This window comes from Euphorbia lathyris, chromosome 7 (assembly GCF_963576675.1).
Source record: "Euphorbia lathyris chromosome 7, ddEupLath1.1, whole genome shotgun sequence".
Classification (NCBI taxonomy): domain Eukaryota; kingdom Viridiplantae; phylum Streptophyta; class Magnoliopsida; order Malpighiales; family Euphorbiaceae; genus Euphorbia; species Euphorbia lathyris.
In genome coordinates, this window is record NC_088916.1 from 78312237 (window position 1) to 78326982 (window position 14746).

Genomic DNA, 14746 nt, shown 5'->3' on the forward strand with positions numbered 1-14746 from the left:
TATACCTAGTGCATAAGTATATGTTTTCACTTCTTTGTACATGTCGTCCTATGTGTGCATGGGAGTATATATCACTAGTAATGTTGCCTTAAAAATTGAACATTAGCAAGTGCACTAGGTACAAATAATAAAGTGATAAGTCAGTCATTGTCTCCAGGAGGGATAGAATAGTTCAATATAACTACTAAGTGATTGAGAACAGTCAAATTCCATGTAAGTTACCTTTTATTTTTGGGTTTGAGGGTGAATAATCAATTGTAAAATATGAGAGTTGCAAATTAAAGTAATTACGTGTGTAAAGAGCAACATATTTGAAATTTTTACTTTCAGTTGGTAGGGAACAAATAGAAAGCACAACTAGAGATGTTGGTGAACATACACTTCTCTCCTTAATAGCAAACTTAAGATCATAGGTCTAAGGTATCTTTTACAAAAAAAATCAGTTGAGTCAGGTGTTCCTTGTTCCCAACATTCTTTAAAAACAACTAAACTAAGGTGGCGTTTTATAAAACTTAAAATTAAGTGCTGAAAAAATAAGTACTAAATTTTAAGTGTTGAATGTTATAAATGTTGAAAGTATTAAATGATATAAGTGTTTGATAAATACTAAAAATAAGTACTGAATTTAAAAATATTAGTTAATATTATTCAACTTAAAATTTTTAAGTTAAATCTTTTGACTTACCAAAATAAGTGATTCTGTGACTTAACTAAAATATTTAAGTCGTGTTATCAAACAAGGTTAAACCCAATAACCACTTAGCGTATTAATTTTAAGTGTTGAAACTTGTTATCAAACATGACCTAAGTCTCCTTATGTTTAATTTATTTTCAAGCTTTAAGAATGAACAAGCATTGTAACATTTTTACCAAGTTAAAAAACCCCTTAGCTTGCAATTATCGATGTCTCTATTTTTAATTGCAATTATCATAATCAATACTTAAGAGTCTCCAAATTATCCAACGCCATTATATTACAATTGAACTACCAAAGTTCTAACTATAATTCTCACAATAAGCAGCCAACTTCCAAACTCCGCCTAAACAGTCGGTAACCTTCTCTATATCCTGTACTTTCTCACCTAAAAACATTAAAACATTTAAAAACGTGAGACAAAAATCTCAGTAAGAAACTATCAGCTATAAAAACCAATTTTATTTAACATAGCTACATATATACATTTATAAAGGGATTTAATCCAAACCTTATAAAATATATTCAAAACGTAAGTTCCTAATATAGTCAAAGTCGTAAACCAAAACCATAAAAATATATAATCTTGTATCCATTCTTGAGTTCAAAACCTTATAAAATATTGTAATAAAAAATATAAATTCTAGAAATTTAGTCACGGACGTGACAGGTTAGCTAATCCTATTAAAATTAATAAACCATTAAATAACCAGTATAAATATATTTTTAACTAAAATGAGAGAAATTAACCCATTTACCACTTGTTCAAGACCAGCTTCCACCTGTTAGTGATTTTACTCACTCATACTCGAACATGAAGACATAAACAAGTAAGAAGAATAAACTATTGTTATAGGAAATTATACTTGATAAAACAAAAATAAATGATTACCTATGACTAGGGAGGTCATAGGTTCGAATCACATTTAAGTGGGGTGGAGATTTTTCTTTATTCTTTAATGTAAGCGCATTGTGCGCAAATTTTTTTTTTTTTAAAAATGATGATTCTCAGATGTGAAATCTGATGATAAAGACCTTCTACAAATGCTTTTAAATAGCACATCAAAGAGAAAAAAAAATTCTTTTGATAAAAAAAAGCAATGGGCTTGATAGACTGTTCTGACGCAACAGAAACAGTCTATAGAATAGACAAACACTGCCTATATTGCATCGTTATTCACTACAAAACTTTGTTCATTAAAAGGGGTCTTTAGGAAGGCTCTTTTGTGGGTGATAGTCGATTACAGAAATTCAGACCCATGTTTTACCCAACTAGTGGTCCTCATCCTTCATCCTTTTTAATCTTCTCCTTTGTTGCTTCCCTTCATGTCCCGCGAACAGGTGGATACCTCCAACGAGTAAGCAGACCCTCTCCAAGAACAATATGCACAATAAACATGTTTTATCAGATTTTAAGGCTAGTGAACAGCCAATTTGAGCTACAAATACTAATAAAAACTATGAATTATTAGATACTATTTTTACCTATCAGATATTTTTTTAGGTCGTGTATAATTTACCCTTTTGCTTAGCGAATACGCGTTTTATCATGTATTCATTTCTCTCTAGTATACCTAAGGGTACGCTCTCACATTGTTCACACATCATATTATATATGTGTAGAAATGAGTCGGGTTGTCGAATATTATTTAAGCCATATCTCTAAGCCATTATGTTGTCTATTTAAAGTCCATTTCATGCTTTGTACATTCTATGTAAACATAGATGTTACACATATCACATATCATACATCATCATAACATTATTACATAGTCATGAAGGTTATAGTATCATCCTAACTTTGGTTTTCCTTGAACCATAAAGTGGTTAGAGTAAGGGACATTGGAAAATAAGATAGAGTGCATGAAGATTAGCTTCGAATTTTAGTTCTTCATCAGTCGAAAGTGTAATAGTCAAAAGCACGAATTCAGACAAAAGCACATATTATGGAGTTGTAGAATTTTCTTCTGATAGCATGGAATACAAGATGGAAATGATGCTTAAGTATAACCAATTCAACAATCGGCTGAAGCACCAGGTGTCCAAAGTTGTAGAGGGAAGTTCATCGGAGAAAGGCAAGGTTTCCGAAGACAACATCAGACCTAAGCCCGAAGTTTGTGTTTGTTGAGAAGGAATCTGGTAGTTTAGGACTTTATAAGTATAGGTTGGCTTGTATTGAGAGAGATCATCATAGGATAAGGGCATGCTTGTATAGAAGGTGGGTCTAATTCAGTCCTTGAAGTCATTTGTAATGGATGCTAATAAGGTGAACTGTTGCTTTTGCCACCAGGATGAGGGAATCATATGCATTCATATGAGATGTTGAAGAAGGAGATAAGGACGATGATTGCTTCCGGGATAATCATGGATCCCTTTAAGTTGAGCACTTAGATAAATCATTTGTCCCAATTTGGTAAGAGAGTGAATATGGTAGTGTTTCCCCTACAATTACGCGGAAACTAATTGAAAGGGATCAATGTAGAAAAATTGCCAAACAGAAAAAGAGTTGGAGAACACCATTCAACCAGAACTATTCGCTAGAAACAAAGCAGGCTGACCGAAACAACAGGGGAAGCAGAGTTTAGGAGAAAGCAGTAGCACGCCCCACGAACCAAGGCTAGAAGAGCTTGAAGGCAGGAGAACGTGGGTAGTTAATGGAGAAACAGAACTTGTCGCACAAAGGAACCAACTGAAGGAACGTGGGTTAGTGGGAGCAAGAACGTTGGCACGGCAGTTATTAGCACTAACAAGCCACGGTATTTAGAGGAGAGAGAAAGCAAGAAAAAGGATCCAACTCTAACCAATTCAACAAAATCAAATCAAATCAAACTCAATCCTAATGGAATTCAAACAATTCTCACATTACAGACTTTAGCTATTCTACAGCCCTAGTTTATTCATCTTGATTTAACTTTCAACTTGTAAGTTCTAACTCTAGTCTCTCAGTTATGTCAACAAACCCACTCAATACAATACAATTCATAGCTCTTTTTGTAGTTTTTTGACAAAGCTACTAGCACGCTCGCAATCCAATCCAATCCACACAAGAAAGGCACCAAACAGGTAGCATCAGGGATGTCGGAGGATTTCATTTTAGCAAGATTCAAAATGCAAATCCAAGTGCAAGAAAGTGGGAGAGTCGAGAAGGGTATGTCGTCTCAACCTTTAAATTTTTTAGCAGTGGAATTTTGATTCTGATGGTGATGATTTGGAAAGGCAGCTTGAAAGTAAAGCAATCTAGAACCGTAAAACTATGGAATTTGGTGTGCATAACTCTAGTCCAAAAATTAACTGTGTGATTGGACACTAACATAATTTGGAATTGACCCTTTAAGGTAATTCAGATAAGGTAATGGTCTATAGAAATCTATTATGTTTGATTTTCGGTTACGTGTAGGAAATAGATGTAATCTCACCCTATCACGCTGGATAAATTGGTACTGCTAAATTCATATACTTCTATTATGTGTGTTATTGTTTTTTTATAAAAGAAACTTATTGATTGCATGCACTCAAGCCATTTTGATAATATCCTATTGGCATATTTCAAACTGGATTTGAAATAAATTAATATTCCTCTCGTGTTTCAGATTTATAACCCTCCTAATGCATCCGGAATTAGGGTTAACCCCAATTCTAGTCGCATAGTAATCTTTCTGTCTCATTTTATGTCCTCTCATTTAGTTCTTATCTTTGATTTTTATGTCTTTTCTCTCTTATTTTCTCTCAACCTTCCACTCCTTATTGGATTCTAGTTAATCCAAAAGGGTTCTATGGTTATCTCTAGTTATGGAAGGTCCTATGAAGGGAGATTTTGAATGTTTTAGAGCTCTAGAGGCTCTAAACATCGATACATGTGGGGGTTTTAGGGTTGCCTAAACCTTAAATGATGGTGCTTGTTATTTTCCTAAAGAGTTCATAGACTCTAAACGGGGGATGACACTCTTCCGGTCACCAGTGAAGCTTAACACGTATCCCTAGTTTCCCTTCTTTCTTTTCGCAATGATGATGATTTTATCTAAGTGGTCATTCATAAGGATCTCTTTGGTATTTGGTTCTTTTCTACTTGGATTTAGGGTTTTCTAGCCCTAAATGGGGGGAATGGTTAAGGGATCTAAAATCTAGAGAACCGAATGATATTGAAAGCTTTGTTGATTTTGAAGGTCACTCGACCCTAGAGAATGGATTTTAGTTGCTATTCTTATTGTGTTGGTTGGTTCTTATTGTGTTGGATTTTGATCCAAATTCAACACATTGACCTCACGGCTTTAAAATGTGCCCACCTTACTAATAAGCCACAGCCACTCCCTTTCTATTTTCGATGTGGGATTCAGTTAATTCTTACCCTCATCGACATTCCTTAGTGTCGTTCCTTGCTCAGGCCTTCTATCCGACGCTACCCACTCCGGACCGGGTCGCTACTGGCCCACCAGCTTCAATCTGGTTCATCCTCGAACCACACATCGTACGTGAAGAGGTGACTCTGATACCAATTGTAACAACCTGGTCCAATACTATGTAGATATTATCCACTTTGGCTCAAATCCAACACATTGGGTCTCACGACTTTAAAACGCATCTGCATGTATTGGATTCCCACCTTACTAATAAGCCAAAGTCACTTCCACTTCATTTCTGATGTGGGATTCAGTTCATTCTTACCCTCATCGTCATCCCTTAAGGTTGCTCCTTACTCAAACCTTCTATCCCAACACCATCCACTTCGAACCAGATCGTCACATATATGGACTCATATCGATTAAAGCACCTTTAATGTCTTTTCTGCTAACATGACAAAAACTAGCAGCTCACTTAAAATCCTCGGTGGTAAGAAAGAATTAAGCATAGAAAGCACATCAGAAGGGTGGTCATGATCACAATTAAAAAGAAGCTTGTAAAAATACATAGCATGAACTCGGATATCATCTAGGTTATAAATCTAACTCCCTTTCTCATTCTAATTGACAAATGGTAGTACATGGTATTCCAATCCCTTTGAGTGATCCATTGTCTTTTAGATTTCTGAAACCACAAGCAGCTCATTCTGAAGACATCTTTCCAGCTTGATTAAGTTTTAATCATAAACATTACTGTAGGTGTTGATTCAACCTTATGTGATTTCTGAATGTCCATACAAGCAAAAGACGGTCCAAACAAAGTATCTATTATAAATCGCAATGATTTATGATGCTTCCTAGACTATTTCTCGCTGAATCCAACCTATTTGATTACAACATGATTCTTCTGCTCCCGTCCTTAGGAAGTCATTGAAGGGCGTCTTTCTTGATAATGCACATGCACACTACACCCGAACCAAATTGTGTAAAAGCCTTCATACTCTATTAAATACAATCTATTTCCAAGTTTTAAATTAGATATCAAAGGTTTGTCCAAATCGACCTCCACATTAATTCTAGTAAATTTTCCTCGTTGAACCGATACATTCGTCTTATCCACATGATCAACCTTCCCTACCATAAGCCACAATTTCGTGATAAACAAAGTAATTATAATACTCGATTGGCAAACTTTCCAATGTTGAATTGTCAGGTGATCAGATATCAAATAAGGGCCTCCATATTTCTCTTTCTCATCATCTTCAACGTCAGAGAATTTTACTATGATATTCAATTAGTCAAACAAAATTACAGTGTCATGCTTAGCCAAAAAAAATTGGAAGAAAATATGTTGTCCCTTAATACATGTCTCCTTCCTTATCCCCCAACCAATTATTAACATTTGTCAAATTTATCCTAATCGGATTTAACACCCATTTAACTCTGTTAATACTATTTAACTTTTGATTAATCATAATCACTTAACATCTCTGGTTAAATCTAAACACGATTTCTTTCTATCTTCCTATTCGACTTCCTCCTGCTCTCTGTTCTCTCTTTATTCCCATCCTCAAACCTTCGACATTTCTTTTCCCAATTTCAAAAAGAAAAATAAAAATCCTTTCATCACACAATTAGAAATTTTAGACAAATATAACTAAATAAAAAGGAATCAAAGAGAATAAAAACATGATCTTTATGTATCACCTGGTGCAAAAGAATTTATCTATGAATTGAAATCAACCTATCATATATTTATTAATAAATAATAACAAATCAAATTCAAAGTTTCATACTCTTAACATTAACTCCATTAATGAAAAGCTTAATTTCATTAAACAAGTGTGTATTGTTAGTGGAATCCCTGCTTGAATGAAATGGGGAAAGTAAGCTTACCGGAGAGTTCAGGGACTTCGACAAAATTCTTAGTGATATATCTCCGTGTTTGCGACTTCGACAAAATTCTTAGTGATATATCTCCAAGTTTGGCAAACACGATGCAAGCCACCACACTTTGTCTTGGAGGCTAGCTACTTTTTGATGCTTCAATTATCATTATAACCTCTCTCAACAGCTCCTGAGCAATGTTTGCCTAGCAAGAGGTATCATCTCTTTGCCCGAATTCTACCGAGTTGAGTCAACCTGCACCACCCGGTGAGACCTTGACTGAATTATTCTACTCCGAATTGCAGAAGTTGTTGGTTTTTTCCAATAAAAACAAAATAATCTTTTAACTGCAATACTAGTTGAAATTCATAGAAAGAATTAGTATTTTCAGTTAGAAGATGGATTCTCTAAAATTTAGGAAAGAAAAGTTGAATGTATGAGATGAAAACACACAAAAAAGGAGAATGCGAGGAAGCCAAATTGGAAGCAAGAGAGTATAGTTAGATTAACCAGAGCTGTTAAGAGAGTCCGGTTAATCAAAAGTTAAATATTGCTAACATAGTTAAATAGGTTAATCAAAAGTTAAATATTGTTAATAGAGTTAAATAGGTGTTAAATCTGATTAGGATAAATTCGACAAATGTCAATAACTAGTTGGGGAACAGGGAAGGAGACATATATTAAGGTAATAAAAGCAAGAGATGTCCTCCTACAATCTTAACATAACAATCAAAGAATTACACCAAAGTTTCCATAAAATTTTCTTCTCCCCCGAAAGACAAACCGAAGGACATCCTTCGGACATTCTTTCGGATCATCTTCATCCACATCTTCCACATTGGAATCAGCTAACACAGTCATCATCTAAGGACAAGTTTCTCTCAGGAACTGACCTAATTTTCCATCTAAAGAAATACATTTGTTTTTTAGTTTTCCATTTTGGGATTTTTCAAAGGGCGACTTTTCTAACGGTAAACAAGGCAGCAAGATTTGAGCCTGCAGGACGCGCAAAAAACCATATAGAAAAGCAGTTTCATATTAAGAACCACATTCAGACAAGACAGAGAACGTTGATTAAACACTACTGGGACAAAAAAAAAACGAAACGATTGGTTCAACTGACCTAGAAAATTTTGGGAAAAAAATTATGTAATCAAATTTCGAAACTAGTTATGACAATACAATATCAGGTAGAACCTCATGCAGAGTAACCAGATGATATAGAAACTTTTTAGAAACTTGTAAATTACATGTCAATTTAAATTTAGTGCAGGATATGTACAATACAGGTAGAAATTTATACCATGGAGAAGCACGCTATCTGAATTCTGATGCCACATTTAAGCACGGCGTTTACTCAATCGCCAAGAATTAGGTTCATGGTATCGGTCATATAGTGGTTCAATGCGTTCTTGACGTTTGCGTTTGCTCATTTTGGTTGGATCGGCAACCTTAAAGAATCTCGGGGCCAGCTCCACGAGCCACTTGGGATCTACAACAGTTACCTCCCTCATGTACTCCTTTGTGGTCATTACCAGTTCATGGTAAATCACCCAATCTGGTTGCCTCTGAAAAAGAGCACTGCTCGGATGGATATAAACCGGCTGGTTCTCTACTAGTGTCCGATAACCCTCTTGTGGATCCTTTCTAGCCGCGTGAAAGAAGAATCCTGCTGTTATGGCTTTTCGAATCTTTGTGAAATTCTTTCCTGCACTAACCACATCCAACTTGTATCTGAAAAAATAGCATTTGTAATCCGGTTAGAATCATTGTTAACGGGAAACACACCGAAGTTCAAAACTTTAGAGACATTCAAAGTATGTATTTCTCGACAAATATAAAAGATGGATGAAATGGTAAAGTTGAACTGGAAAGACAACCACAATTAAGCAACAACTGAGATTGGTGTAAACATTCATAAAACAAGTCATAAAATCCAATAGTAGAATTTCACAAAGGAAACGGCCTAGTAATGTCACGACATTTATATCTCAATGACTTAGTACGTAACTAAAACATTTGACAACATTCACTTTAAAATTACTTAATACGGATATTCGCAGCCCAGACACATAATGTGCTAAATATTTAGCATATAACCAATAAGTTTCTACTGCATACACCATGGGAACATTTTAACTACAGCAGTGAACAAAATTGTAAATGACGCCTAAAGGGGAAAAAGGTAGGAGACTGGAAGGCTTACAATCCAAGTCAAGTAATCGAAATAAGAAAAAATACGGATTTGGTACCTAATTGCTAGAATACAATATCAAACATGCCAATTTTTTCAAGATACTACATGATTTTTCTTTTCTGGACTTAGACCCTACATTCTGACCGAGGAAAAACAAAAGAATGATAACGCTAATATGTAAACGACAGCGTCCTGGAAAATAAATATGACAGTCCATAGGAAAAGGGAAACTAATAGCAAGGCAAAAGCACAAGATAGTATAAGTTCAAAATCATACTTGTCCATGATTGAGAGAAGCTGTTTCCTAACATCCTGAGCTCTCCTTAAGGATCTGGACTGAACAAAATTCTCAAAACACCAAGGCCCTGAAAAGTTCTTAGCTTTCCAAGCCTCGTAAACAGCAAGTAAGGTCAAATGATCTCCCTCAGGCTGGAAAAACTTGGCCCTTTTCTGGTCTGCTTGAGCTTGCTTTTCCCTAGGCCTATAAAAAATGTTGCCAGTTTGGATCATGGCTATAATTGTCAAAATCTCATCGCTGCAACCAAGATCTACACTTGCCAACAACATCTTCGACAAGGGTGGATCCAGAGGGAATTCCGCCATTTTCCTTCCCAACTTGGTAAGAAGCCCCTCCTCATCCAGAGCTCCTAGACTGTATAGTTGTTCCATGGCAGATATAAGGGCTTGAGGTGATGGTGGATCCATAAAATCAAAAGATAACAGATCATTGATTCCCATTGCTTTCATTGTCAGTGTAGTAGTCCCTAGATTTATTCTTTGAATTTCTGGGATTGAGGTAGGAGACATCTCATTACGGTAGGCACTTTCTGTGTATAGACGATAGCACTTTCCAGGCCCAGTACGCCCAGCACGTCCAGCTCTTTGCTTGGCAGATGCTTGTGAAATTGGGGTTATAACTAGAGAATCAAGCCCTTGCTTTGGATTATATACATTCTGCTTAGCAAAACCAGGATCAATGACATAGTAAATCCCATCAATTGTCAAAGAAGCCTCAGCTATATTGGTTGCTACAACCACCTTCCTCTTCCCAGGAGGGGCAGGATCAAAAATTCTGGACTGCATTTCACTGGGAAGGGCACTATAAACAGGCAATATAATCAATTCAGGAACATCTTTACCCAATCCTTTCATCCTCTCATAGAGCGAGTGACAAGCAAAATCAATCTCCTCCTGACCAGTCAAGAAAAGAAGTACGTCACCTTCAGGTTCAGTCAAGTGGATTTGTAGTACAGTGATCAAAGATGCATCCAAATAGTCACTTTCAGGCTGTTTGGTATATAATATTTCCACCGGAAAAGTTCTCCCAGGAATTGTAAATATGTTGCAATTGAAGAAATAGCCTGAAAATTTCTCAGCATCTAGTGTGGCAGATGTGACAATAAGGCGAAGATCAGGTCTCCTCTTCACAAGCTGCTTAAGAAGCCCAAAAAGGACATCAGTGTGGATCGTCCTCTCATGAGCTTCATCGAGCATTATCACCGAATACTGAGAAAGGTTCTCATCTATCAGAATCTCCCTAAGCAGCATACCATCAGTCATGTACTTAATCACAGTATCTGGTCCAGTACAATCCTCAAAACGTATGGCATATCCAACCTCCTCTCCTAAACGACAACCAAACTCTTCAGCAACCCTCTTGGCCACAGACATTGCTGCCACCCGACGAGGTTGAGTACATCCTATCTTGCCTCTTGTTGTATAGCCAGCCTCAGCAAGATACTGTGTTACCTGTGTAGTCTTACCTGAACCAGTCTCTCCAATGACTACTAGAACCTGGTTATCATGGACAGCTTGGATTAACTCTTTTTTCAATTTGTATATTGGCAAGCTCTGCCTCTGCTCCTGAATGGATAGCTTCGATCTTTGGCCAAGTGTTAAGGCTTTTCCAAAAGCATCCTTCTTCCATTCAGGCATGTCATAAGCAGACAAGCCCACGCCTCTAAGCTCCTGAGCTAAATGTCTTTCACCAGTCTCAGGCATTGGGTCTTCCCAAGGACGATTAAGATCCTTTGGAATTGAATCAAGCATTGTCCTCTGCTGCTGTTCTCTTACTTCTCTTCTCTCCTTTATAAGTGCAGACTGAAGAGCAGCAGCACGACTCAATGATCCCTCTGGATTCTTAAAAATCTTCACTGGTGACATATCAACAGAATATCGAGTTTGCCCCTGTAAAAATTCAGGCTCATCTTCATTTAACTCAATTTCAAGCTCTTCCTCAGCACCCTCTTCTTGATATAGCAGCCCATCTGTTTCGTCATCATACATTGGGTACTCTTTGACACTTAAAACTCCTGAAGCAATCAACTGTTTTGCCTCCCATCTCTCTGGTGAGCTCATTCTCTTTAATGGCCTTCGTGATGGAATAGTGTCATCTTCTTCCCTAATTCTTATCCCAGATAACCCCAATCTAGTCGCTGGCCCCTCCTTGGACCCTGAAGGGTTGGTCCTAAGAGTATCATCTTCATCTGATCTCTTCTGCAAAGGCAACAAATCCTTGCCAGTATTCTGATCAACATCCCTCATGGAAAGACTCAACTTCTGTCCTGAAATTGAAATGACCTTAACATAAACCTCCTGGTCTCGCTTCACAACATCCTTGGCATTACCAATCCTCCTAGTCGCCATCTGTGAAACATGAACCAAACCCTCCTTGCCCCTAATATCACTCAATTGCACAAAACAACCTGAATCCATAACTCTTGACACCCTTCCCTTATACACCTTGTACAATTCGGGCTCACTGGAACTGGAAGTGGGGCGGCCATTCCTTCGGTCCGGTTCACTTTCACCTCCGTCCCTGTCATAATAGCCAATCTTTTCATTCTCATTTCTCCTATCCCTGTGCCTTCCTTTGCTTCGATAATCATCACCATTATCATCATGACCATCACCATAGTTTCTATCTCTACGCCTTTCATCTCTATCAGATCTGTCCCAGTCCCTATCCCTGTCCCTGTCCCTGTTCCTATCTCTGTCCCTGTCCCTTTCCCTGTGCCTATGCCGATCTCTATCTCTATCTCTATCTCTACCACCCTCTTCTCTTCCCTTGTGATTACTTGCTTCCCTAGCCTCCATTTGGATTTCCTGCTCAAGCTCCTTGACTCTGTCCTTAGTATTGCCAATAGCAAGAGCTTTGTACTTGGATGCATTAGGATCCGAAGGAGGGCCGTTGTCATCATTACCGGATTCCTTGTCAGATTTAGCTTTAGGCGGAAGGATGGCATGAATAATAGTTAGGAGTGTACGTACAAAGTAATCAGGCATCTCGGCGCCATTTTCCTTCAACTTGGAGTCAAATTCATCGACGCTATCACATTTACGACCCAATTCGGTAATGAACTCTGCCAATACTTTGTCTCCAAACCCTAAATGAGTTTCGAGCTCCGCACAAACCTTAGATACGAGAGATAGATATTCCAGTTTCTTAAGACCATCATTATCTCGTTTTTGTGTCGTCATTCTTCAATTTTGGGTTATACAGAAAAAAACAGGTACACTCTAGATTTTAAAGTTTTCAGTCGAAAGCTAGGGCTTATGATTGCGTACCTTTCGTGAAAGTTACAAAGAGAGCTGAACATTCAAGGTCTGCAAATCCTTCTTGTTCTTTTAATCTTATCTTCTTCTTCTTCTACCTCCTCCTCCTCCGAGTAGGGTTGATGAATTCCAAAGCGTCCTAGGCGGCGTCTGAAAATTTACGGGTCGGGTTCACATACTGGTATGCACGGTCGGTGACAGCATAGATAATGCGTTCATATTCGATTAAAAACTTAATTCTGTAAAACTGAAAGTATCCGTTAGCTCTTTCAACTTAAAATATTCAGTTAGTTCTTTGAATTTGTATAAAATGTAATCAATTGATCATTCGGTTGTAAAAAAAGTAAGTTAAATAGGGAAGATGTATTACACGAGTCTTAAAAAAAACGACTAAAATCGGAATATACGGTTTTAATATTAGAGAAGACAAGTTTTATAGTTAAGCAAGTAATAACTTACATTTTAAGCATGTTTACTAAAGTTTAATTACTTAGTGATTACATAGAAGACAACATATCCAAAAACTCCTTTTTTCCCCTGACTGCGATTTTCCGAGCATTCACCATAATCTCTTATCAGATCAACGGAGCATATGGATTACTAGCATGGGAACTCGAAAAAGTTTAGTTTGTCTCTCCGTGTGGAGTGTATTTTGTCTTCTCATTTGAGATGCTTGAACCCTAAACCTGTTATCGTTTCTTTTCTTCTAAATTCCCCAAATTAATCCTTTGCATTTTTCCATTGCCACTGTCTTGGGTCTGAAAATAATCTTTTTACGGTTTCTTCATCTTGCAATTCTTCAATTTAGTCTTTATCTCTTCTGCAGACATCATCCCCAAATTGCCGTGGTTTTTTTGCAGAAATCCCCAATTTAAGGTAATTCTTAATCTTCACCTCATTTCTTATCTCTTCCGTAGGCATCGTCCCCAAATTGTTGCGATCTTTTTCCAGAAATCCCCAATCCAACTTTCTTGACCGACTCTTTTCCATAATTTTGCGGTGAGCTAATCCCTAATCCTAATTGATTCTTCCTCCAAGTTGAAGCATCTGATTTAAACCTGTGGTTATCATAATGAGTAATCAAGATAAGGTGATCCAAGCATATGCGAAACTCAACCTGGCTGATGAAGAAATTGAGGGTATCGAAATTGCTGAAGATGTTATTCATATTGCTGAACAGGGTTGTTTCTTCTTTCTGGTCGGTCAGTTTCTTACAGCCAATATGATTCACTTTGACTCTATGAGGAATACTTTGGCTTCGATTTGGAAGCCTGTCAAAGGAGTTACGATTACGGAATCGGACCTGGAAGGCCGCTACTTGTTTCAGTTCTACCACGAACGAGATATTATGAGAGTGCTCAATGATGGTCCTTGGACTTTCAATCAGAATGTATTGATCATAAAAAGGATTGAGGCTTTGGAACAGGCAATAAGGGTTGAGTTAAAGCATCTAATCATGTGGGTTCAAATCTCAGATTTACCTATTGGTTTCCAAACTGATAGTATATGTAAGATTTTGGGAGATAAGCTTGGTATCTAACTTGAAGCCGATCCTAATAATTTTACAGGTTTGCGGAGGAATTATCTGCGTATTAAGGTGGCATTTGACATTACACAACCTTTGAAGCTGGGGCAAAAATTGAAGAGGAGTGGAGGGAATTGGTTGTGGATTAATTACAGATAAGAGAGGGTACCTCAATTTTGCTTCTATTGTGGCATTATTGGCCATTCAGATAAGTTTTGTATCAGTTTGTTTGACAACCCTGATAATCCCAATGAACGACAATTTGGTAGTTTCCTTCGTGCAGATCTCCGAAAGTCAGGTATACAAACAGGTAGAAGATGGCTTCGCAACCCGGGAGAAGAGCTGGAAGAGAATGATGTTAGTGTTGAGAAGGAATCGGTTTTGGCGGATATTTCTGGTGGAAGTCACAGACTGAATCCCAATAAGTCTGGTACTGGTACCAAGCAGAATTCAAATCAACAGCTGATGGTAAATGCAAAGAGTGTGGGCAAGCAATTGATCAAAGTAACAGGGGAAGATGGCCTGATAGGGGCGTTTCGTCCCTATCTTTT

At 37.3% G+C, this 14746-nt stretch overlaps 1 protein-coding gene across 6 annotated transcripts; it reads right to left on the reverse strand.

Moving 5' to 3' along the window:
• Positions 1–939: 939 nt before the first annotated feature.
• Positions 940–12893, reverse strand: LOC136235635 (probable pre-mRNA-splicing factor ATP-dependent RNA helicase DEAH5). Of its 6 annotated transcripts, none has more exons than XR_010691837.1 (4): positions 9393–12893; positions 8222–8652; positions 6928–7173; positions 940–1082 (listed from the first exon to the last, which is right to left on the reverse strand). XR_010691837.1 is itself a non-coding variant. In XM_066025452.1 (3 exons), exons 1-2 carry the CDS (start codon positions 12593–12595, stop codon positions 8259–8261), a joined length of 3597 nt encoding a protein of 1198 aa, XP_065881524.1. In that variant the 5' UTR covers positions 12596–12893; the 3' UTR covers positions 6763–7173; positions 8222–8258. The 6 variants fall into 6 exon arrangements, 4 of the variants coding, with proteins under 4 accessions (XP_065881524.1, XP_065881527.1, XP_065881526.1 ...); XR_010691836.1 differs by lacking the exon at positions 940–1082 and adding an exon at positions 1390–2065; XM_066025452.1 differs by lacking the exon at positions 940–1082 and having other exon boundaries at positions 6763–7173.
• Positions 12894–14746: the final 1853 nt, after the last annotated feature.

What these genes read in the sequence shown, in the direction of transcription:
- LOC136235635 (XM_066025452.1), bottom strand. Translation starts at nt 12,595, where the DNA reads ATGACGACACAAAAACGAGATAATGATGGTCTTAAGAAACTGGAATAT. An exon ending in CTTCTCTCAATCATGGACAA is followed by an intron (nt 8,653 to 9,392) that starts GTATGATTTTGA and finishes CTATTTTTTCAG; the next exon opens with ATACAAGTTGGATGTGGTTA.